At 42.0% G+C, this 26,877-nt stretch overlaps 1 protein-coding gene across 1 annotated transcript in view; it reads right to left on the reverse strand.

Moving 5' to 3' along the window:
- Positions 1 to 1,235: 1,235 nt before the first annotated feature.
- LOC139751278 (nitric oxide synthase-like protein) overlaps positions 1,236 to 26,877 on the reverse strand; it is a 55,109-nt gene continuing 29,467 nt past the window's right edge. Inside the window, exons 16-26 of the mRNA XM_071666591.1 lie at positions 25,965 to 26,139; positions 24,823 to 24,943; positions 24,309 to 24,387; positions 22,929 to 23,116; positions 18,006 to 18,169; positions 16,852 to 17,062; positions 13,588 to 13,675; positions 9,571 to 9,695; positions 7,887 to 8,038; positions 6,732 to 6,923; positions 1,236 to 5,987 (exon numbers count right to left, since the gene is read on the reverse strand). Coding sequence (XP_071522692.1) covers positions 5,937 to 5,987; positions 6,732 to 6,923; positions 7,887 to 8,038; positions 9,571 to 9,695; positions 13,588 to 13,675; positions 16,852 to 17,062; positions 18,006 to 18,169; positions 22,929 to 23,116; positions 24,309 to 24,387; positions 24,823 to 24,943; positions 25,965 to 26,139 — 1,546 coding nt within the window. The 3' untranslated portion in view covers positions 1,236 to 5,936. The remainder of the gene's footprint in view (positions 5,988 to 6,731; positions 6,924 to 7,886; positions 8,039 to 9,570; positions 9,696 to 13,587; positions 13,676 to 16,851; positions 17,063 to 18,005; positions 18,170 to 22,928; positions 23,117 to 24,308; positions 24,388 to 24,822; positions 24,944 to 25,964; positions 26,140 to 26,877) is intronic.

Genomic DNA, 26,877 nt, shown 5'->3' on the forward strand with positions numbered 1-26,877 from the left:
TGCCCCTCTTTCCAAGACTCTTGCATTTACCTCCCTAACAACCCCATCCATAAACAAATTAAACAACCATGGAGACATCACACACCCCTGCCGCAAACCTACATTCACTGAGAACCAATCACTTTCCTCTCTTCCTACACGTACACATGCCTTACATCCTCGATAAAAACTTTTCACTGCTTCTAACAACTTGCCTCCCACACCATATATTCTTAATACCTTCCACAGAGCATCTCTATCAACTCTATCATATGCCTTCTCCAGATCCATAAATGCTACATACAAATCCATATATATATATATATATATATATATATATATATATATATATATATATATATATATATATATATTATCCCTGGGGATAGGGGATTAAGAATACTTCCCACGTATTCCCTGCGTGTCGTAGAAGGCGACTAAAAGGGGAGGGAGCGGGGGGCTGGAAATCCTCCCCTCTCTTTTTTTTTTTTTTTTTTCCAAAAGAAGGGACAGAGAATTGGGCCGGGTGAGGGTATTCCCTCAAAGGCCCAGTCCTCTGTTCTTAACGCTACCTCGCTAATGCGGGAAATGGTGAATAGTTTGAAAGAAAAAAAGAAATGTATATATATATGTATATATATATATATATATATATATATATATATATATATATATATATATATATATATATATATATATTTTTCTTTTCTTTCAAACTATTCGCCATTTCCCGCATTAGCGAGGTAGCGTTAAGAACAGAGGACTGGGCCTGGGGGGAATACCCTCACCTGGCCCAATTCTCTGTTCCTTCTTTTGGAAAATTAAAAAAAAAAAGAGAGGGGAGGATTTCCAGCCCCCCGCTCCCTATATATATATATATATATATATATATATATATATATATATATATATATTCCCTGGGAATAGGGGAGAAAGAATACTTCCCACGTATTCCCTGCGTGTCGTAGAAGGCGACTAAAAGGGAAGGGAGCGGGGGGCTGGAAATCCTCCCCTCTTGTTTTTTTTTTTTTTTTTTTTTTTTTTTTTTTTTTTTTTTCCAAAAGAGGGAACGGAGAGGGGGTCCAGGTGGGGATGTTCCCTCAGGGGCCCAGTCCTCTGTTCTTAGCGCTACCTCGCTATCGCGGGAAATGGCGAATAGTATGAAAAAAAAAATATATATATATATATATATATATATATATATATATATATATATATATATATATATATATATATGTATATATATATATATATATATATATATTTTTTTTTTGCTTTGTCGCTGTCTCCCGCGTTTGCGAGGTAGTGCAAGGAAACAGACGAAAGAAATGGCCCAACCCACCCCCATACAGATGTATATACATACGTCCACACACGCAAATATACACACCTACACAGCTTTCCATGGTTCACCCCAGATGCTTCACATGCCCTGATTCAATCCACTGACAGCACGTCAACCCCGGTATACCACATCGCTCCAATTCACTCTATTCCTTGCCCTCCTTTCACCCTCCTGCATGTTGAGGCCCCGATCACACAAAATCTTTTTCACTCCATCTTTCCACCTCCAATTTGGTCTCCCTCTTCTCCTCGTTCCCTCCACCTCCGACACATATATCCTCTTGGTCAATCTTTCCTCACTCATTCTCTCCATGTGCCCAAACCATTTCAAAACACCCTCTTCTGCTCTCTCAACCACGCTCTTTTTATTTCCACACATATCTCTTACCCTTACATTACTTACTCGATCAAACCACCTCACACCACACATTGTCCTCAAACATCTCACTTCCAGCACATCCATCCTCCTGCGCACCACTCTATCCATAGCCCACGCCTCGCAACCATACAACATTGTTGGAACCACTATTCCTTCAAACATACACATTTTTGCTTTCCGAGATAATGTTCTCGACTTCCACACATTCTTCAAGGCTCCCAGAATTTTCGCCCCCTCCCCCACCCTATGATCCACTTCCACTTCCATGGTTCCATTCGCTGCCAGATCCACTCCCAGATATCTAAAACACTTCACTTCCTCCAGTTTTTCTCCATTCAAACTCACCTCCCAATTGACTTGACCCTCAACCCTACTGTACCTAATAACCTTGCTCTTATTCACATTTACACTTAACTTTCTTCTTTCACACACTTTACCAAACTCAGTCACCAGCTTCTGCAGTTTCTCACATGAATCAGCCACCAGCGCTGTATCATCAGCGAACAACAACTGACTCACTTCCCAAGCTCTCTCATCCACAACAGACTTCATACTTGCCCCTCTTTCCAAAACTCTTGCATTCACCTCCCTAACAACCCCATCCATAAACAAGTTAAATAATCATGGAGACATCGCACACCCCTGCCGCAAACCTACATTCACTGAGAACCAATCACTTTCCTCTCTTCCTACACGTACACATGCCTTACATCCTTGATAAAAACTTTTCACTGCTTCTAACAACTTGCCTCCCACACCATATATTCATAATACCTTCCACAGAGCATCTCTATCAACTCTATCATATGCCTTCTCCAGATCCATAAATGCTACATACAAATCCATTTGCTTTTCTAAGTATTTCTTACATACATCCTTCAAAGCAAACACCTGATCCACACATCCTCTACCACTTCTGAAACCACATTGCTCTTCCCCAATCTGATGCTCTGTAGATGCCTTCACCCTCTCAATCAATACCCTCCCATATAATTTACCAGGAATACTCAACAAACTTATACCTCTGAAATTTGAGCACTCACTCTTATCCCCTTTGCCTTTGTACAATGGCACTATGCACGCATTCCGCCAATCCTCAGGCACCTCACCTTGAGTCATACATACATTAAATAACCTTACCAACCAGTCAATAATACAGTCACCCCCTTTTTTAATAAATTCCACTGCAATACCATCCAAACCTGCTGCCTTGCCGGCTTTCATCTTCCGCAAAGCTTGTACTACCTCTGTTTACCAAATCATTTTCCCTAACCCTCTTACTTTGCACACCACCTCGACCAAAACACCCTATATCTGCCACTCTATCATCAAACACATTCAACAAACCTTCAAAATACTCACTCCATTTCTTTCTCACATCACCACTACTTGTTATCACCTCCCCATTTGTGCCCTTCACTGAAGTTCCCATTTGCTCCCTTGTCTTACGCACTTTATTTACCTCCTTCCAGAACATCTTTTTATTTTCCCTAAAATTTAATGATACTCTCTCACCCCAACTCTTATTTGCCCTCTTTTTCACCTCTTGCACCTTTCTCTTGACCTCCTGTCTCTTTCTTTTATACATCTCCCACTCAATTGCATTTTTTCCCTGCAAAAATCGTCCAAATGCCTCTCTCTTCTCTTTCACTAATAATCTTACTTCTTCATCCCACCACTCACTACCCTTTCTAATCAACCCACCTCCCACTCTTCTCATGCCACAAGCATCTTTTTGCGCAATCCATCACTGATTCCCTAAATACATCCCATTCCTCCCCCACTCCCCTTACTTCCATTGTTCTCACCTTTTTCCATTCTGTACTCAGTCTCTCCTGGTACTTCCTCACACAAGTCTCCTTCCCAAGCTCACTTACTCTCACCACCCTCTTCACCCCAACATTCACTCTTCTTTTCTGAAAACCCATACAAATCTTCACCTTAGTCTCCACAAGATAATGATCAGACATCCCTCCAGTTGCACCTCTCAGCACATTAACGTCCAAAAGTCTCTCTTTCGTGCGCCTGTCAATTAACACGTAATCCAATAACGCTCTCTGGCCATCTCTCCTACTTACATACGTATTCTTATGTATATCTCGCTTTTTAAACCCTGTATTCCCAATCACCAGTCCTTTTTCAGCACATAAATCTACAAGCTCTTCACCATTTCCATTTACAACACTGAACACCCCATGTATACCAATTATTCCCTCAACTGCCACATTACTCACCTTTGCATTCAAATCACCCATCACTATAACCTGGTCTCGTGCATCAAAACCACTAACACACTCATTCAGCTGCTCCCAAAACACTTGCCTCTCATGATCTTTCTTCTCATGCCCAGGTGCATATGCACCAATAATCACCCATCTGTCTCCATCAACTTTCAGTTTTACCCATATTAATCAAGAATTTACTTACATTCTATCACATACTCCCACAACTCCTGTTTCAGGAGTACTGCTACTCCTTCCCTTGCTCTTGTCCTCTCACTAACCCCTGACTTTACTCCCAAGACATTCCCAAACCACTCTTCCCCTTTACCCTTGAGCTTCGTTTCACTCAGAGCCAAAACATCCAGGTTCCTTTCCTCAAATATACTACCTATCTCTCCTTTTTTCACATCTTGGTTACATCCACACATATTTAGACACGCCAGTCTGAGCCTTCGAGGAGGATGAGCACTCCCCGCGTGACTCCTTCTTCTGTTTCCCATTTTAGAAAGTTAAAAAATACAAGGAGGGAAGGATCTCTGGCCCCCCGCTCCCGTCCCCTCTAGTCGCCTTCTACGACACGCGAGGAATGCGTGGGAAGTATTCTTTCACCCCTATCCAAGAGTTTCTGTCTTGCTTTAGTATTATATATATATATATATATATATATATATATATATATATATATATATATATATATATATATATATTTTTTTTTTTTTTATTATTATCAGTGACAAGCGACGTAGCGCAAGGAAAGACGAAAGAATGGCCCAACCCACCCACATACACATGTATATACATAAACACCTACACACACATATACATACCTATACATTTCAACATACACAAACATATACATACACAGACATATACATATATACACATGTACATATTCATACTTGCTGCTTTCATCCATTCCCGTTGCCACCCCACCACACATGAAATGTCACAAACCTATATAATATGTATGTAATGAAAGCAATCATCTGATAAACCACTAAGTAGAGGTTGGTTATTGCATAATATGTAGATGACATCTTGCTGTAATGTTCATGTCACTCTAGTGTGCCCATGCTTTGCTATGGTGTGTCCTGTCTCTTATCCTGCTGTATTTGTGCCTTCTTTGCTGTATGTGACCTTATCTTGCATTAGTGAGTCTCTGATTTGCTTTTTTTTCTGCAGAGTGTCCCTGTCTTGATATTTGTGCTCTTATCTTGATGTATTTTTTCTGTCGTAATGTAATGTGTCTATGCCAAGAGGTATGTTCCGTCTTATGATGTGTTTTATCATGCTGTGTGTGCACTTTTTGTACTGTATGTGTTTCTGTATCATTCTAAATCTTCTTGCCTTGCTATATGTGTCCCTTTCTTGCACCAATTATACTGTAGTTTTTCTCTTCTCTTTTTGTCCCTGTTTAGCTGTGTCTCTCTTTCATGCTAAGAGTTTCTGTCTTGCTTTAGTATTGCCATTTGTTGAACACTTGCATCCATGTTCCCCTGCAGCTTGGTTAGGTTCACCAGAGGAAGTCCATTTTTTCTGGAGTGTGGCGATGTTTTGCTGAAGTGTAGTTTTAACCCACTGGACTGTGGCCTTTTCTTGTTGCAGTGTGTTCCTATTACATATCAGTGTGCCTAAATTTTGTATCAGTTTGCCTTGATCTTATATCTGTGCACATCTTATATCAGTGTGTTAATGTCTTTCATTAGTTTGTCCCCATTTTCACTTGTGTCCCTATGTTCCATCAGTGTGTCCATGTCTATTTCTATGATCAAGTGAGTCCATGTCTTCCATCAAACATGTTCATGTCTCGTATCAGTGTGTTTACAACTGTGGTGTAATTTGGCCATATCTTGTCGCAGGATGGCCTGTAGTCGAGCCATATCTTGTAGAAGGATGGCCTGTAGTCGAGCCATATCTTGTAGAAGGATGGCCATTTCTATAGTTTTGCCATACTTCATTAAGGTAGGGCGATGTATTGTTGTATTGTGGACATAATCACTATAGTTACCTCTTCATTTATGTACTCTGATGCCAAAAACATCTTCATGGTACCTATTTTCTTCCTGTTGGAGAAAGGAAATACAATGAACAGCTGTACTATTACTACTACTGATGCTGCTGCTACTGCCAATGGTGTGTATTAAGGATTCAGGAGCACTAGGGCCAAAATACTCTTGCTCACCCTTTGAATTGGGAGGTCATTTTTTCAAAGAAAGGCACCTCCTCTCATTTTCATTTCCTCCATAATTTCGAGGCCTGAGAAGATTTAAGGAAAGAAGGATCTCATAGTCAACCCCCCAACCCACCCCCATCCTCCCCAGGCTATTGGGCCCAAGGGCCTGGCATTCCATTAATGTCTCACACTTACTAGTACTTACTACATCGCAGTATTACTCACTACTACTACTGCTACTAATATTGGTGCTTACTACTACTACTACCACTATTTCAACTACTACTTACTGCTGTTACTTCTTACTAATACCAGTAGTACTACTACAACTATTACTACTATTATTATTACTGCGACTACTACTACTCCAACTCATAATAATTATATTAATGATGATAAGGATAATTCTACTTCTGCTGCCTATTACTGGTACTACTACTACTACTCCTACTACTCTGATAATGATAATAATCACAATATGCTTACAAGATTTTCATTGACCTCTAAACACACATCACTGTCGCACACGTATCCAGCTCCTCAGTATTTTCCTGGGTCACTGTATGGTGTTAAGCAGGCCACAAGCATCATTTACCATTACTTGAAGATGAGACAGGAGGCTCTCGACACTCACCTTGAGCTGAGAGAGGAAGGTGACTGCCTTCTCCTGGGATAGGTGGCCGTGGTTCTGCAAGATGAGCCTCAATATGTCTTGTACGCCGTCAGCCATATTTTGGCTCCCACATATGTAGATGTGACCGTCCTCATCCAAAAGGTGCCTGCTGACTTCCCTCCCGTACACTAGAAGCAGATCTTGTACGTAGCTCTGTTGACCAACATTCACAAAATCAGGTATGTCTTTGGTAACAATACAGTTGTGAGAAACAGGACGACTGGAGGGTTAAGAGTGGATAAGGCTGTCTAAAGGTTTGGTAAAAGAATTAAAGAAACCTACTACCAGCTGGGTCTTTAGTGATGATGAAAGTTCAATAGTGTGGGTATTTTGTATTTATAAGGCAATATAGCATATGATATGGTCATTTTACGCTGATTTCCTCGTGCAACAAACTTAGGTTTGACTTTTTAATAATACGAACAACACAACTCTGATTATGTACCAAACCAAAGCTGTTCTAGCACAAAGTCTTGCGGTTTGAAAAATACAGGGTGGTATTTGCTGGCGAGATATGAACAAATTCTTGGCATCAATGTCTTCCGTTGCTGACTAAACGAGTAATAAAAAAATTAACAAGGTAAAGTTTGGACCTCAAGTGGAACAGTGAAATGCTACATCAACAGAATTTGTGAGATTGATATTAGGATCAGTTCGGCAAAGGTATTTTCGTATCAGCTTCATAGGCTGCATGGGGTCAACACTACTATGCCAATAATATATGTATATTTTATATGCAGTATTTAAAATTATGTATATGTTAGTTATACACGTTATGACAGGTTACAAACCTTTACTTTCATGACTGAAAAAATACTGCTACCTTGATTTTTTCCCTTTGCAGCAGCTGAGACCTTCGAAATTATAAAACGTTGATGAAAGACAGAACACGGGAGCCCAAATTAAGAGTACCTTATTTACCTCAATTACTTTCACCGGTACATTCATGGTGTTATTTGTTAGGGTAGGTATCCTTAAATCCACCATGAATTAGGAAGTAGAATTATAGTTGACACCTGCTTTAATTCATTATATATCATGAAGTAACACACATATTCGCACTGCTTTACATGCAAACACCCGACCTGTACGCGTGTACTAAGTATAGTGGATCACCTTAGGTATTTGGGGGTCCCTGGAGAGGGCGAGGTGGGTCCGTGTTAGGGCTCCCAAGCGCATCATGTCCCACTTCTCGTCAGCATACAGGTCCTCATCATGGCTCCTGCACCCGAAGAACAACGTCATTTCTCCCGTGGCTCCTGCCGGAACTGCCAACAGTAGGTAGTGAATTTCAGACAGTAATTGTCAAAGCCTTGAGCACTGTGGTACTACCCTTGAGTGTGATGACATGAACTTTGACCCGGCCAAAGCTTTTGAGTCGAGGATCATATCGTTGTGCTCAAGGATCATACCATCGTTCAAAAGGGATTACCATAAGACAAATTTCGTTTATTGAGGTGTGCAATCCATCTTATGGTATAGAGATTATTAAACGACTGAAGCATAAAGTGTATACATTGCCCTCGAAAAATGATAACTTACCACAAACTAGACAGTTAACTTTACGTTTATGTTGAGATGGTAAACCGTAAACAGGATGACTCATTATAATAGGCTTGAATGTAACAGGAATAGTGATTGTTTGTCAGTGTCAGAGGGCAATGTGTTAGGTCCCTGATGATTGGTTGGTATTGGTTGGCAAACCGTAAACAACTAGTCATGTGTCCCGTCAATCAGTCATTTCTTTTGCAAACGTACAGACGTGTAGGTCACACATGGTTATGGGGTAATCCAATTAGCCCTCTGGCTCTGACGGCATATTTTTCGTTTTTGGATTAGAGTCGACTCTGAAACATACTGCGGCATCGCTATGAAACCCCAAGCCTGATTCCGTTTAGATGGAACTTTGGGAATGTTTATTTTACACTGAGAATTGTAATATTTTCCGTTGTTTCAGTATATCCACTGTAATGTAATAATTGTAGTTTATCTTTGACGTAAACGTACAACAATTCGTCTTTACCTCTCAGTTACGAGGCGTATAATTCAATTTCACAGCTGGTACAACATATACGATGAGCACTCTAATATTTTTCTAAATGATAATCAAATGTAAAGTTTTCATATATTACTGTGCATATTACTGCACATAGGTGGTTTGGTGGAAAAGCTTCACCAGCGGTGAGCAAGCTTCAGAGACGTCTTTAACCACAGGCAACTTGTCAACCTGGGCCTGCAGGTTAAAGCAATTCAGAGTCGGTATTAAGAGTGAATCCAGTGATTAGAGAAGAATTATTCTGATCTCGACCTTTTGGAATCCTCTCTGAGTTAAGATATATATTTGTAAGCTTCTGGCTTATATTTCTATGCCTTGTTTTCAAAGTACTGTAACACATAGTCACAAAAGTATGAATTGTAAAGTCTTTCTCCCTTATTTGTGTCTTATGTGCTTATCTATATAGTGTTCCAACTGCTGAGTGAGGGCAGGGGTCTCTGGGTATTATGATCCTTATTTTTTTCAGGTCTCCATAGACCACGTCACCGTCTGAACTGAAATGATCTCGATGATAATATTTTCGAACATTTCTCTTGTGACCATCATACTTTAGAGAATGCCTCATCCTACATGGGTCCTTGTTATATTCCCATGAGGCCAAATCAACATAATCATGTGCAAATAGTAAAGGTGTATTTAGATATTGCATTATATTGCTGTGTGTTTGCCGGTCACGGGATTGCAAAGTTTATCAGCATCAGTTGTGTTTACTTTTGTTGTGACAGTATTCATTGAACTCCTTACCCTTTTGTTGCGTCCTGATGTCGTAGTAGTGTTGCCAGAATCCTCTGAATGGGGCGATGCCGCTGCCCGCCCCCACCAACATCACTGGTACGGTAAGGTCTTTGGGCAAGTGGAACCTTGGTGCACTGCAAGGTAAGGTCAGTTCTGTATTACTGAGACTCAGACGCTTGAGCACGACGGTACAGTACCTAAGTACACACAGCAATGGTATTTCAATCTCATTTCGTGCAAGTCTTTTATCAAAATATCAGGGTTTTGCTGTTATATGATTTGATTAGCAAGCAATTCATTGTATGCGATACTATTTACAATTAAATGTTAGCGACAAATAGATATCTTTAATCAGGTAACATACAGTATTGAATGAATATTCAGAGTATATTTTCTTAGGCTGTGTAAAATGGAGAGAAGGATATTTGCACTACCATAATTGATCCCAAATCACAGTCTATAATTGTTGTATTGTGAATCGTTCGTAAAGAATCCTACACTAGTAATCATTTGAGAGGACGCTGCACGATTATTCGTAAACAAAATATTCGTAAACAAAATAGAATTTAAGAATTGTACAAATAATCCATTCTAGTAAGTCTCATGACTGCTACCTTGTTCAAATTAACACAGTCCCAGTACACTTTCAGCAATTTTAATGTATATGGTGGTATGAAATCTCCGTTACTAATCTAAACCATTAGTATTAACATTACATACAATACACTCATCCACTTCAGCTAAAAGCGTTCACAAACGTACTCAACGTGTGCCACTAATGGCACACCACGTAACGGGCTGTCATTGACAAGAGCCCAAACGAACATTAAGATGCACATTATCAGAATATGTTCTGAATATATATATATATATATATATATATATATATATATATATATATATATATATATATATACGAATAAAGTGCATAGGAACGCGCATCTTTATAAAACATACAAACCTCCAATAGCTAAGATCGAACCCGGGACCCCTGTGCCATAGGCGGGAACCCTACCGCTAGGCTATGGGCCATAACCTAGTTATAGCATTCTTGCCTGTGGCATCGGGGTCGCGGGTTCGATCCTGGCTGTTGGAGGTTTGTATGATATATATATATATATATATATATATATATATATATATATATATATATATATATATATATATATATATAAGTGGTGTGCCAATCCAGTAACGTAGTATCTGTTACTGCGCAACGCTTCTATTTTTGTTTCTCCTTTTTTTGTCGTATGAATTGCTGGTAGTCATATGACTCGTCATACGAAGTTCGAGACGTTGAACAAGTTAGTTCGAAGTCTTTGTGACTCGAACCGATATCCAGGCCTTGGAGCAGTTTGTCACAGGTTGACAGTCGTCCTGGTGGAACTCCTAAAAGTAACAGTAGACATATTTCAGTGCTTTGTGACTGATAAACAGGAGTGATATTATGTGACAGTACTCCAATACATCCCTGTAAACTTATAAGATACTTAATCCATAGCCCCCGCCTTTTTTTTATAAGAGCAGTGTTAGTTTTTGGGCAAAAGAACAAATTACGTCGTTGTTGCCTCCGTTTCTGGGTTCATTGCCTGCGACCAGTCACTTGAGCGACAGACCAACGTGAAGAATGTAGGCTATCAGTCTTCTGATAATTCTTATGATGGAAAAATATATTCATTATCGAAAATACAATTGATTTCTTTATTTGATAGAATTATCAGGTCGAATTTAAGTATTTTTTATTTTTATTTTAAAGAACATGGTCTTCAATTGATCCTGGAAATCATGGCGCGAAGCCGCGAACGAGGAAAGTGGCTGTAGTGTTAGTTCACGGAAATGTACCCCATGTGATTACTCTGCTGTGCTTCATCTCGTCTATTCCTCTGCCTCTGGGAATCTGTTACATTCAAATCGGTGAGTGTACATAGATTTACTATTTAGTATGTACTTCATTATAATTAGGATGATTTTTATGAGACACCATTAATTTGAACGTAGTGAGTAGAAGTCTAATAACAGATTAGTAGAATGCGATCGTAGTAGTGGTCAGAAATACATTTTTTGACCTTAAAGTATTAACGCATGCGCCCTTTCTGGATTGTGACCACGAAATTAAAACGAAAGCTTTCTCACGATGACGCAGTTGATATGGCTGTAGGAACAGGTAGGTAATTTAAGAGTGGTTGTTTAGCACAGGGTGGGATTGGGCTATCAGGTGATGCATTATGATTTCGATGAAGATTTACTACTTTAAGAGAGAGAGAGAGAGAGAGAGAGAGAGAGAGAGAGAGAGAGAGAGAGAGAGAGAGAGAGAGAGATTCAGCTCAAGTCTCGAAATCAGAACTGTCTTACGTAATACTCCGTAGCCATACAGTTACCATTATCACCATCGATGAGATTATATAAGTACTATTACTTGTACTCGCGAGTAATAACTTTATTTTCTTTGTTCTTTGGCTTGCTGGATAGCGTAGCTCAGCAGTTAACCAATCTTTTTTTTTTTTTTACCGCAAAAACCCAAGGCGGATAGTCAAAGGTTTAGGGAAAGGATTTCTTAATTAAGATGTATTGCAGACTTGGGTGATGTAGATATCCGTCTTGAGGTATAGTTCAACTAATGCTTGTTTTTCCGACAGCAATTTCCGCTTCAAGGACAGAGATACGGTAACTTGTCTTGATAACCTAGCCAAGCAATGGCTTATTGCAACGCCTAGCCGCTTGAGAAGTATGGCGATGGCTTAGTCATTCTTTACGTTAACGTAATTGAAGTTGAATATCACAAAATTTTCAGTAATGCTGTTATAAAGTATTGTGCCATATATTTCTTTTACGGCAGTCTCGACGTGAGGTCTCGTTTTGAAAATAATGAGCATAACAGTATATGCTGAAATATTTAAATCACCTAACATAAATGCAGTTCAGTAGAATGTTTTACTAACCTAACGGTGACTTTTATTTTTTCTAATTACTGTCTACCGTATGTATACTTTTGTTCTTGTAGATATTATAACAAAAAAGTATGATTTGTGTAACTTTTCTCGGCTCAAAATATTGTGCATTTTTTTTTTTTCATACTATTCGCCATTTCCCGCGTTGGCGAGGTAGCGTTAAGAACAGAAGACTGAGCCTTTCATGGAATATCCTCACTTGGCTCCCTTCTCTGTTCCTTCTTTTGGAAAATTAAAAAACGAGAGGGGAGGATTTCCAGCCCCCCGCTCCCTTCCCTTTTAATCGCCTTCTACGACACGCAGGGAATACGTGAGAAGTATTCTTTCTCCCCTATCGCCCATTTGTTTCGTTAATTTTGAGTAAGTTGTTCGTCTCTTCCTGGTTCTTGCTTAGTTGGAAAAATAACTCTCCCGCTTATAATGCATCGTAACAACATCCACTATTGAATTTCAAACTACAGATCCTTCAGGTGTTCAGTTTCATATAATTCTTTTATGAAGATATTTAAAATGAATTAGCATTTGGTGCATATTTACGTGTGTCATATACAGTAATCTCTTCTAAATTTGGATTTTCCGAAGCCTATAATTTTCTGTGTATGTAAATGTGGACGTGTGTATGTTTGCTAGATTTAATGAATATTATTAGATGTATCGTTAAGCATGCTCAGATCAAGCGCGTTCATATTTGAAACATATACACAAAAATTCTTGACGAAAAAAGAGAAGTGCAGTTTGAAAAAAAATAATTCAATATACAGAGCTTTATATGATACGTATTACACACACACACACACACACACACACACACACACACACACACACACACACATATATATATATATATATATATATATATATATATATATATATATATATATATATATATATATAGTGTTGATTCGCTTGTCAACACCACAACTGTCATTCCGCCAGTTCGCGCCACCAGAGTCAGCCAGGTCTCACAACCTACCACCACCATAGTCAGCGAGGACTCACCATAAACCACCACTACAGTCAGCCAGGACTCGCCACTGAGCATCACCAAAGTCAAGGTAGGATGTGTGGTAGGGATTACCTGCTGTGGAACAGCTCTACGTTGCTCCCTGGTGTCAGTTCCTTCAGGAACCCCGTGGCCACTCCTTGGTGCACTGGTCCGCTGCCCCCTGCAAGAAATGTCACGTTACTCTGGTCCTTCACATCACTTGATGTCTCGCTGGTCTTTGACGACACCACCTGATGTCACTATGATCCTTGACACTACCTGATGTCTTTCTAATCCTTGACATCCTTGACAGGCCAGTCTAGTCTTTGACAGACCACTTCATGTTGTTCTTAACACCACCCGATGTTATTTTGGTTACTGACATCACCTGAAGCGTTTTTGGTCGTATCCATCACATGATGTCACTTTGGTCATTGAAATTACTTGATGTCCTTTTGCTCATTGGCAATACCTGATATCAATCTGGGCCTTGACACTATTTGACGTTACCTTTAACACCGTCTGGTGTCATTATGGTACTTGACACACCAACAGGTGTCACTCCTCAGTATTGGATGTCATCTTACTCCTAGGCCTACCAATATATGTCATTCTGGTTCACAGCATTCCCTGTTTTCTCTCTGGTCAATGACACCACCAAATGTCTCCCTGGTCCTTGACATTGCCTGATGTCACATTGGTCCATGACACCACCTGATGTCTCCCTGGTCCTTGACACTACCTGATGTCATATTGGTCCATGACACCACCTGATGTCTCCCTGGTCCATGACACTACCTGATGTCACATTGGTCCATGACACCACTTGATGTCTCCCTGGTCCTTGACATTACCTGGTGTCACTTTGGTCCATGACACCACCTGATGTCTCCCTGGTCCTTGATACTACCTGATGTCACTTTGGTCCTTGACAGCACCAAATGTTACTCTGGGCCGTGTCTCTGTGGCCTTTGATGTCACTCTGAGCCGTGACATTAGCTGATGTCACGCTGGTCTATGACATCACTAAATATCTCTAAACCATGACACTTCTTTGATGCCACTCTGGTTCATGACATCACCAAATGTCTGTTTGATCCTTGACATCACCAGATGTCACTGATCCTGGACAGTACCTGACATTTCTTTGGTCCTCGTCATTCAACTGATGTTACGCCATACTCCTTGACACCACCAGATGTCACTTTGGTAATTGACATCACCTGATAACTATCTGGTCATTGACATCAGCTGACGTCATTCTGGCCATTGACACATTTGATGTCACTCAGGTCCTTTACACCACAAGATGTTATTCTGATCCTTGACATCACCGGATATCATTGACCCTAGACATCATCTGATGTCACTTTTGTCATTGACATCGACTGATATCACTTTGGGTATTGGCCCCACATGATGTCACTTTGGTCTTTAACATTACTTTGGCTCTACCCAAACGATTCAGTTCAAAGGATATTTCATCATACATCGTAACATCATGCTCAAAGGTCGTACTTTCGTGCTCAAAGGTCGTACTGTCGTGCTCAAGAACCGTACCGTCGTGCTCAAGGCTCGTACCGTCGTGCTCAAGGGTCGTAACGTCGTGCTGAAGGCTCGTACCGTCGTGCTCAAGGATCGTAACGTTGAGCTCAAGGGTCGTAACGTCGTGTTTGAGGGTCGTACCGTCGTGCTCAAGGACTGTACCGTCGAGCTCAAGGGTCGTAACATCGTGCTTGAGGGTCGCAACGTCGTGCTTGAGGGTCGTAATGTCGTGCTTGAGGATCGTAACGTTGAGCTCAAGGGTCGTAACGTTCGAGCTCAAGGGTCGTAACATCGTGCTTGAGGGTCGCAACGTCGTGCTTGAGGGTCGTAATGTCGTGCTTGAGGGTCGTAATGTCGTGCTTGAGGATCGTAACGTTGAGCTCAAGGGTCGTAACGTTCGAGCTCAAGGATCGTAACGTCGTGCTTGAGGGTCGTAACGTCGTGCTCAAGGTTGTATCGTCAAGAACAAGGATCGTATCTTCGTACTCAAGGATCGTACCATCGTGCTGTAAAGAGTATTGATCAAGGCCGTGTGAGGTCACTGTTTTTGGTCAGTGACGTCATACATGGAAGTAGCGTGTCGTCGGTGACACAGCAGATGTCAGAGTACAGTTGACACAAGACATCACTGTGCGTTTCCTGCCATATCATGTGATGTCATTGTATGGTCTGGCACATCACGGGATGTCACCCTGGCCCTTGACGTTACTAGATGTGGCGAAGAGATAAGATGTCGCGATATGGTCCCGCTCAGTGAATGATGTCATTTTATGGTCTCGAGCACCACGCAAGTGTTGCTGCAACGTCTCTCTCTCTCTGCTCACCAAAAGATGTCATTGTATGTGCAGACTTCCGGATACATCACGTGAAGTCAGTTCGTGGTCTTTGACCCATCATGTGACGGTCCTTGACCCAGATAACATATCAGTCTGTGAGTCGTGATGTACTCATCACATCATAGTGCCTGACAACACCACAGTATATGTGACAACACGACTTGTGTAGTCGTTTTGTTGGTCAGTTGCTTCACCTAAGAGGGAAATACCTCACGAAGCTAGAACGCCAAAATGGCGTCCTAGCTTCGTCTCTTCGATGTATATCAACTGAATGTTATATTTCTCTCTTGTGTCTCCCCTGATGATGTGATTATTACACGAAAGTGCATTTGGGAACTTTTCGTGTTTCATTTTCCCCGTGGACTCATAGAAATATATATATATATATTTTTTTTTCATACTATTCGCCATTTCCCGCGATAGCGAGGTAGCGTTAAGAACAGAGGACTGGGCCTTTGAGGGAATACCCTCACCTGGCCCCCTTCTCTGTTCCTTCTTTTGGAAAATTATATATATATATATATATATATATATATATATATATATATATATATATATATATATATATATATATATGTGTGTGTGTGTGTGTGTGTGTGTGTGTGTGTGTGTGTATGTATGTATGTATGTATGTATTTATTTATTTGTTCAAGGAGGCGAAGATAGGTCTAACAGTAGCCTTGGATTGGCTTATATATTTTACGCACGTCAGTCACCATCTTTATGCGTCTGTACTACAAGCAGGAGGTGGATGGAGAAAGTGGATTTACGTTACGACCCTTGAGGACGACGGTACGACCCTTAGGCCATGATAGCCTGGCCCTTGACCCGACCCTTGAGGAACTAGGTCAGAGGCCACGCCATCCTGAGGGAAGAGAACGCGAGAGAGAGAGAGAGAGAGAGAGAGAGAGAGAGAGAGAGAGAGTCTCTTTGTCTGTCCCGTCATGTAGGCGTGGGAAGGTTCGCGATGCCTTACCTCGGGAGCGGTAGCGGAGGCCGGCGATGGTGAGGTGGATGTGACCAGGTTCGAGGCGAGGCGAGCTGCTGATGGAGTAGTACCTGGGCTGCAGGAAGGGCAGGAACATCAGCAGCATCGTGGCCTCCACCTCCACGATTTTGAACTCCTCCAGGACCTCCAGTAGGTGAGAGCTGTGACTCGACCTCCAGTTACTGTACTGCTCAGGGTCCTGCAGGGAGAGGGTTGAGAGGTGTAGGTGAGAGCGAAGGAGGGAGAGAGAGGGCTTAGTGGTGTAGATACGGGGGAAGGACAGGGTTTAGTGATGTAGACGGGAGGGATGGAAGAAGAGGGTTTAGTGTTGTAGGTGTGAAGGACAGGGTGTTGTTGTAGGGAGGAGCAGAATAAGGGGAAAGGGAGGACGAAGAAGCGACAAGGGAGGCAGGAAGACTGAGGGTCAATGTTTGGTATGGACGGGAGAGAGAGAGAGAGAGAGAGAGAGAGAGAGAGAGAGAGAGAGAGAGAGAGAGAGAGAGATTCAGTTCTTCTTAGTTTACCATCGTGCATATAAACTATAAATAATTTCTAATAATCAAATGACCCCCCCCCCCCCCACACACACACACACACACACACAGTCGGTTCTCGTTAGCGAGAGATTCCACACCGAAGCCTTTGGCATGACGCCGTAAGGCAGTACCTGACGCTTTCTCAGGTTTACCCTCTATGATGATTATCATTTATCTTTTCTTCAGTAAGTTTTACCCATAACCCATGGTGACAGGGGAGGCATAACCAGGGTTGTGAGGTGAGGCGAGAATACAGGAGCTTATGGAGGGAGAGACCATCTTACGTAGGGAGATAGAAACCAACCCTCGCTGAGGGAGAGTTCAGAGATACAAGGATGGAGTTTGGGAGGTGAAGAGATCAGCTATGAGACAGATCAGAAACAGAAGGACAAGGCAAGACGGCGAATGTTAAAAAATGAAAGACAGTCAAGGGCTTGACAAAGACACACAAGGGATGAAGGTAGGCATGGAGGAATGGAGACGACGCATGCAAGAGACGAGAGACAACATGCATAAGAGAAACTGATGCATGCAAGAGATGAGAGGCATGCATTGGGGAAACTGGCGCATGCGAGAGATAGGAAATGATGTAGGTGGGGGAGTTACCGTGGCGAGCTGCTTAAGGCGGGAGGCGTGGCGGTTATTGGTGGCGTAGGTGGCTAGGAGGCGCAGGAGGGCAGGCGTGGGAGGTGTGGTGATGTCCAGGTAGCGGGATAGCATGGTGCGGATGCTGACGACCGGTAGGCGCGGGTGCTGATACCACGACTCCCCTGCTCACACCCAACATAACACCTTTTTTAATGTATATTTTTGATTCTCTATTAACAGTTTTGCTTTATGGTCAGTGATATGTGTCTTCATTTCATTATTCATTAGATATTTTAATCAATACATATGTCTGTAATACATAGATTTTTATATATCTTTCACAGATTTTACAAAAGAAGATACAGAGAAGGGGGGCCAAGTGAGGATTTTCCCTCTTAGGCTCAGTCCTCTTCTTTAACGCTACCTCACTAACGCAGGAAATGGCGAATGTGTGTGTGTGTGTGTATATATATATTCCTATGAGTCCATAGGGAAAATGAAACACGATAAGCTCCCATGTGCACTTTCGTGTAATAATCACATCATCAGGGGAGACAAGAGAGAAATATAAGTCAGTTGATATACAACGAAGAGACGTAGCCATTTGGTAAATTAGCGTCCTAGCTACGTCTCTTCGTTGTATATCAACTGATTGTTATATTTTTCTCTTGTCTCCCCTGATGATGTGATTATTACACGAAAGTGCACTTGGGAACTTATCGTGTTTCATTTTCCCCGTGGACTCGTAGGAATATACTTGATCACGCGCAAAGTTGTGATCCTTTCCAACACACACACACACACACACACACACACACATATATATATATATATATATATATATATATATGTATGGCGAACATGTATGAAAAAAAAAAAATATATATATATATATATATATATATATATATATATATATATATATATATATATATATATATATATATATATATATATATCTTTTTTTTTTTCACACATGTTCGCCATTTTTCGCTTTAGCGAGGTAGCGTTAAGAACAGAGGACTGAGTCTTAGAGGGAATATCCTCACTTAGCCCCATTCTATGTTCCTTCTTTTGGAAAATTAAACACTGAAGGGGAGTATTTCCAGCCCTCCGCTCCCACCCCTTTTAGTCGTCTATTACGACACGCAGGGAATACATGGGAAGTATTCTTTCTCCCCTATCCCCAGGTGTGTACATTTATATATATATATATATATATATATATATATATATATATATATATATATATATATATATATATATGCTTTCGATGCATTACACATGACAACTAGAGACTGAGTGTGAACGACTGTGGCATTTGTTGTCTTTTCCTGGCGTTACCTGTCGCGCGCACGAGAAGAGGGGGATGCCATTTCATGTGTGGCGGGGTGGCGACGGGATGGATGAAGGCAGCAAGTATGAATATGTGCATATATATTTTTCTTTCTTTTTTCTTTCAAACTATTCGCCATTTCCCGCATTAGCGAGGTAGCGTTAAGAACAGAGGACTGGGCCTTTGAGGGAATACCCTCACCTGGCCCAATTCTCTGTTCCTTCTTTTGGAAAATTGAAAAAAAAAAAAAAAAAAAAAACCGAGAGAGGAGGATTTCCAGCCCCCCGCTCCCTCCCCTTTTAGTCGCCTTCTACGACACGCAGGGAATACGTGGGAAGTATTCTTAATCCCCTATCCCCAGGGATAGTGCATATATATATATATATATATATATATATATATATATATATATATATATATATATATATATATATATATATATATATATATATATATATATATATATAGACAAGGGAGCAAATGGGAACTTCAGTGAAGGGCGCAAATGGGGAGGTGATAACAAGTAGCGGTGATGTGAGAAGGAGATGGAATGAGTATTTTGAAGGTTTGTTGAATGTGTCTGATGACAGAGTGGCAGATATAGGGTGTTTTGGTCGAGGTGGTGTGCAAAGTGAGAGGGTTAGGGAAAATGATTTGGTAAACAGAGAAGAGGTAGTAAAAGCTTTGCGGAAGATGAAAGCCGGCAAGGCAGCAGGTTTGGATGGTATTGCAGTGGAATTTATTAAAAAAGGGGGTGACTGTATTGTTGACTGGTTGGTAAGGTTATTTAATGTATGTATGACTCATGGTGAGGTGCCTGAGGATTGGCGGAATGCGTGCATAGTGCCATTGTACAAAGGCAAAGGGGATAAGAGTGAGTGCTCAAATTACAGAGGTATAAGTTTGTTGAGTATTCCTGGTAAATTATATGGGAGGGTATTGATCGAGAGGGTGAAGGCATGTACAGAGCATCAGATTGGGGAAGAGCAGTGCGGTTTCAGAAGTGGTAGAGGATGTGTGGATCAGGTGTTTGCTTTGAAGAATGTATGTGAGAAATACTTAGAAAAGCAAATGGATTTGTATGTAGCATTTATGGATCTGGAGAAGGCATATGATAGAGTTGATAGAGATGCTCTGTGGAAGGTATTAAGAATATATGGTGTGGGAGGCAAGTTGTTAGAAGCAGTGAAAAGTTTTTATCGAGGATGTAAGGCATGTGTACGTGTAGGAAGAGAGGAAAGTGATTGGTTCTCAGTGAATGTAGGTTTGCGGCAGGGGTGTGTGATGTCTCCATGGTTGTTTAATTTGTTTATGGATGGGGTTGTAAGGGAGGTAAATGCAAGAGTCCTGGAAAGAGGGGCAAGTATGAAGTCTGTTGGGGATGAGAGAGCTTGGGAAGTGAGTCAGTTGTTGTTCGCTGATGATACAGCGCTGGTGGCTGATTCATGTGAGAAACTGCAGAAGCTGGTGACTGAGTTTGGTAAAGTGTGTGGAAGAAGAAAGTTGAGAGTAAATGTGAATAAGAGCAAGGTTATTAGGTACAGTAGGGGTGAGGGTCAAGTCAATTGGGAGGTGAGTTTGAATGGAGAAAAACTGGAGGAAGTGAAGTGTTTTAGATATCTGGGAGTGGATCTGTCAGCGGATGGAACCATGGAAGCGGAAGTGGATCATAGGGTGGGGGAGGGGGCGAAAATTTTGGGAGCCTTGAAAAATGTGTGGAAGTCGAGAACATTATCTCGGAAAGCGAAAATGGGTATGTTTGAGGGAATAGTGGTTCCAACAATGTTGTATGGTTGCGAGGCGTGGGCTATGGATAGAGATGTGCGCAGGAGGATGGATGTGCTGGAAATGAGATGTTTGAGGACAATGTGTGGTGTGAGGTGGTTTGATCGAGTAAGTAACGTAAGGGTAAGAGAGATGTGTGGAAATAAAAAGAGCGTGGTTGAGAGAGCAGAAGAGGGTGTTTTGAAATGGTTTGGGCACATGGAGAGAATGAGTGAGGAGAGATTGACCAAGAGGATATATGTGTCGGAGGTGGAGGGAACGAGGAGAAGAGGGAGACCAAATTGGAGGTGGAAAGATGGAGTGAAAAAGATTTTGTGTGATCGGGGCCTGAACATGCAGGAGGGTGAAAGGAGGGCAAGGAATAGAGTGAATTGGAGTCATGTGGTATACAGGGGTTGACGTGCTGTCAGTGGATTGAATCAGGGCATGTGAAGCGTCTGGGGTAAACCATGGAAAGCTGTGTAGGTATGTATATTTGCGTGTGTGGACGTGTGTATGTACATGTGTATGGGGGGGGGGGGGGTTGGGCCATTTCTTTCGTCTGTTTCCTTGCGCTACCTCGCAAACGCGGGAGACAGCGACAAAGTATAAAAAAAAAAAAAAAAAAAAAAAAAAAAAAAAAAATATATATATATATATATATATATATATATATATGTATACGTTGAAATGTATAGGTGTATATATGTGCGTATGAGGGCGTTTATGTATATACATGTGTTTATGGGTGGGTTGGGCCAATCTTTCGTCTATTTCCTTGCGCTACCTCGCTAACGCGGGTGACAGCGACTAAGGATGATAATATATATATATATATATATATATATATATATATATATATATATATATATATATATGTGTGTGTGTGTGTGTGTGTGTGTGTGTGTGTGTGTGTGTGACCCCTTTTTCGGAGGTCCTGTATCTTTAAGGCTGCGCTGTATCCAGTAGCAGGGAAATGATGAAGTCCTCCGAACTGAGAAGTTCCTCGAGGACATCGTACTCCTTTTCGTCCATTTACGTCGATGCAATCTCACCTAAGGTGCAAGGACCTTGAGTACCAATTCGCCTCACAGGAACCCACCTTACCCTGCTCCCTGGAGGAGAGACTAAGGATAATACTAAGTAGCACTTCATTTTCTCATGGTACAGAACGATCTGAATGCCGAGTCTTTTAAAAGACCTTACATCGTCGGCAGCTGTTGAAGTGTGGCTGAAAGAAACGTTCGAGCGAGAGCCGGGGAATCTTAACGTCAGAGTTGGACAACAAACGTCCAACTTCATCTCTGGGCCCTGGGTTTGTGGCGTGTGATGCTTCACTGTCTCTCGCGGAGTGAAGCAATATGTCTGTAATGCTGCAGTGTCCTTCACGTAGTGAAGCAGTATGCCTGTAATGCTGCAGTGGCCCTCAGGTAGTGAAGCAGTATGCTTGTAATGCTGCAGTGTCCCTCAGGTAGTGAAGCATTATGCCCATAAGGCTGCAGGGTCACTCGAAGAAAGGTCGACTCGCTCCCGCTCGAGACAGCGGCTTGTATGGGCATCACAAGACCATAATATCATGCGGTATCAGGTTTGTTCCACACTTAAAGCTGAAACTGGTCTATGGAAATGAGGTTTACTATAGACTATAGAATTCGCTATTTGCGTTATGTACCAGTACGGGGGACGAATTTCGAACTTTGCACAACTGGAGCGAATAACACTGCAGGTCTTTCGGTGCACCAAAGTGAGAAGCTTACTGTCCCAAGACTCTCTAAGTGCAGGTATAGCCAGAGTTTCAATGATCGAATCATTTAACATGGGTCCCTTGGAGCCAGCCCCACCTGCGGCCTTGTGCCGACGCTGAAGGAGCACCTGGACGGGTTCGTCCACATTAGGGCAGCCTCGTAACCTGGACAGAAGGAAGACCACCATCCCAGGACTATTGGCTGGCAGGATTCCCACGTGGTCTCCCGGCTGATACTGTATCACCTTTCCTTCGTCTGCACCTACCACTAACATCTGCGACCACCTGTGGGTGAAGATACAGAACAGAAGGAAATAAGGCCGAATAGGAGCACGAGACCAGTTAACTTACCATTTACACCTAGTTGCATCTATTGGTACTCGGCAAATGAATGAAAAACCCACCCCTATCCATCATTTTCTGAGCTTCCCTGTACGAGAGGGCAGAGTAACAATTAGTCAACAGTTTTCTTTCACGTGTACGAGTGGAGAAAGTGAGCAGTTCGCAGACCTGAGTTCGACATCATCACTTGCGTTTACAGGCTCGAGGAAAATAATAGAGAAGTGATGTATGGCGCCTACATTTGAAACTAGCTACATAAGTAGATGTAATGAAGAGTTGGTTACGTGTTCATCACTAGGTGAGTCTACCTGCACAAGGAGAAATTGAGCAGTTGATCACCCGCGTTTGTCACCTTTACCGGATTAAAGTTACGATTGTAGAGAATAATCTGTCTGTGTGTAAAGGCGCGTTCAGACCTGGCGAAGGAACACAGACGGGTGTGAGAGAGCACCAGCGGTTTATTGCAGAGCTAATTTTCTTGGTTTCTGCTACATCAGCGTTAAACACTTGCGCTGGATATTTTCGCCCCTCGGGTCATCTGTTCATCCAAATGCAGGTAACTTCTCTGGGTGCGTGTCTGTGTTCCCTCTGAAGTTGAGCTGTACCTTAAAGACTGCTGTTGACGCGGCAGAAAATTCTAAAAAGAAAGAAAAAGATCCCTCAAGGCTCACTTATATCCACCAGCACAGGCTCAGTTGTTGCCCTGGAGGGTAACGTATCTCTAAGTCACTTATCTCTCCTGGATTCTCACGTGTGTTCCTGGAAGCTAGCCTGTCCTTTAGAAGTTCACCACCAGACCTTGAGAAGTTTGTCTGTCCCTAAAAGCTCACTTTTCTCTTTTAAGTTCATTTGTCCCGGATTATCCGTCATTTCCTCCAGATATCGTACCCATCTCACTGGAAGCTCACATTTTGTTGACAGCTAATGTGTTCCCATTAGAGCTCACTGGCTACCCTTGGAAACTATCCGTCCCCTTCCCTTTGTAGCTACCCTGCTGACCCTAAAAGCTAGTCTCCTGGAATTCATCATCTCTCCGTAGCTCACCTGTCTCCTCGAACTCATCTGCACTCTGGACTACACCTGTCCCCTGGAACCTATCTGTACCCTGGAACTTACCTGTCCCCTAGAAGCTTACCTGTTGCCTTCCTCGTGCAGTATCTTGGACTCCACCACTCGCAAGGTCTGGATCTTCTTTCCATGAATGTTGGACAGTCCTGAAATTATGTGGTTGCCATTATTCTGCGCAGGATTAGTTCGGATTAGTTGTCAAATGAATGATTCATTCACTATTTCCGTTCTGTGTACGTATATGTTCATCCTTTATGAGAGGCTACGGTACGATTCTTGGGCACGACGATAGGATCCTTGAGCCCGATGATACGATCTTTGGATGTGGTGGATTGGCCTCCGACCCGACCCCTTAAGAGTCAGGTCAAAGAAAACGATATCATACCCAAGGATAGTATCGTCGAGCGCAAGGATCGTACCGTCGTACTGAAGGATCGTACGGTCTTGCTTCGTGGGTAGATTAGGTATAAGGAAGTTGCTTGTATTGGCTCTTAAGTTGGCTACCATTCTGGTTGCTTTCATGATAATCATGAACGAGTGGAAGACTATGTGGTCTTATAGAGTTATATGCTGCCGCTTACCTTCAACGACGGACTGTGAGTTCCTGGCTGGCGAGAACTTGACCATGTCTGGTGTGAGGTTCTCGAGGCTTATCATGGCGTCGCTCTCGCTGTCCTGCACGTGAAAGGTCTCAACTGCAGTCTGTCAAAAGATGATAGCAGGCCTTAGTGACGTTATCACGGGTAACTGATGCCGTCTAGTCCACTGACATCAACATACATACAAAATACTACCTCCTTTCTTAGAGGGAATTAGCCGGTATATATATCATCACCCAGTACTCATCATGTGTTGAGAAGAACGTAATAAATTCTCAATATTGATTAAAGTTTGCGCTTGGTAAGTAGTCCTCGTTAATAACATTTCACACTACTGATGAAGGTGTTTGTGCAATGTGAATTCGCTGTTGATTTTAAGCGTTTGCCTTCGCATCCATTAGCCGTATTACCAACTTTATGTTCCAGGGTAGAGGAGAGAAAAAGTACCGCCCATTTATCTCCTGCGCATGGTAAAAGACGACTTTAAGAAGCTGGTGTAGGGTAGATGGGTATGCAGGACATCCATACGTTTTTTTTTTTTTGCATGAATTGTCTCCTCCTACCCTCTCTCGTGAGCTTTCCAAAGTAGGAAGGGAAGGAGCGAAGCAAATACTTTTTTGACACTATTTCGCTGAGGCGGGATTAGCCGGACGGGTATATTAAAGAAGAATACAAGGTTATTATTAATCCTGTAATTGATAAAATCGAGAGCTCCCTCATCCTTTGCAGCCAGTGGCCGTACGGCATTCTTGCCGGAGGTCCTTCGATCTCCCTACAGCATGTAAGAAGTACTTGCAGTAGGTTGGGTGGAGTTGGAATACCCTGGTTGTCTTTCCCTTGTCACTGATGTCTTCCTGTGGCAGGTGCTCCCGTCGGGAGTACCTGCCACAGGATACCTCGTGTCGTAACATAAACACCTACCAGGTCCAGGTGAGGAAGACCGTGCTCTTGGATATACCCAACTTGAATACCTGAAGTTGCCTGAACATGGAGAGTGACTTGCCACTCGTTCCTTCCTTGAACACTTCCACAGTCCTGGTGTCGTGGGAGAAAATTGCTCTCCTTACCTTGAACGCCTTCCGGGCCCACTCGTGGTAGGGTAGGAGCCATTTCACCGTGCTTACCTTGAACACTTGGGCGGCCCAGGTGTGGAAGGTTTGCTCCTGGTTGTCCAGGTCGTCGCCGCAGGTGAGCGGAAGGATGCGGTGGCCGCCGGCTTCTTGAATGAGGAGGTCCGCGTACTTGCCGAAGGCACAGAAGTGCTTATAGTTGCTCGAACCGAGAGCGAAGACGGCAAACCTGTCATTGTTAAAAGGCTGGTATGAGGGCCATCTCACCCTCACTGTACAAGCTACTGCTACTGTCTTAAAGAGTGGCTAATTATGGAATAGTGCGAAACCACTATATATGTATATATATATATATATATATATATATATATATATATATATATATATATATATATATATATATATATATATATTATCCCTGGGGATAGGGGAGAAAGAATACTTCCCACGTATTCCCTGCGTGTCGTAGAAGGCGACTAAAAGGGGAGGGAGCGGGGGGCTGGAAATCCTCCCCTCTTGTTTTTTTTATTTTTTATTTTCCAAAAGAAGGAACAGAGAAGGGGGCCAGGTGAGGATATTCCCTCAGAGGCCCAGTCCTCTGTTCTTAACGCTACCTTGCTAATGCGGGAAATGGTGAATAGTTTGAAAAAAAAGAAATTATATATATATATATATATATATATATATATATATATATATATATATATATATATATATATATATATATTGTGAAACTGATTTGTTGTGAACCATGCGGATAATGCAATGTTTATGGTGACATCTTAATCCTAAAGGTCCTGCTTGCCTCATGTTGAGTCGGGGATTTTTTGTTTTCCATGGCAGCACGGGATTCCTCAAGCGTTCAAGAATTCCTTGAGGTATCATTGCCAATCGCAAAACCATGCGAGAAATGGGGAAGAGGAAAATGATCCTTTCAGTTCTAGGTCTAGAGCGGGAACGAAGATGA

This window comes from Panulirus ornatus, chromosome 11 (assembly GCF_036320965.1).
Source record: "Panulirus ornatus isolate Po-2019 chromosome 11, ASM3632096v1, whole genome shotgun sequence".
Lineage (NCBI taxonomy): Eukaryota > Metazoa > Arthropoda > Malacostraca > Decapoda > Palinuridae > Panulirus > Panulirus ornatus.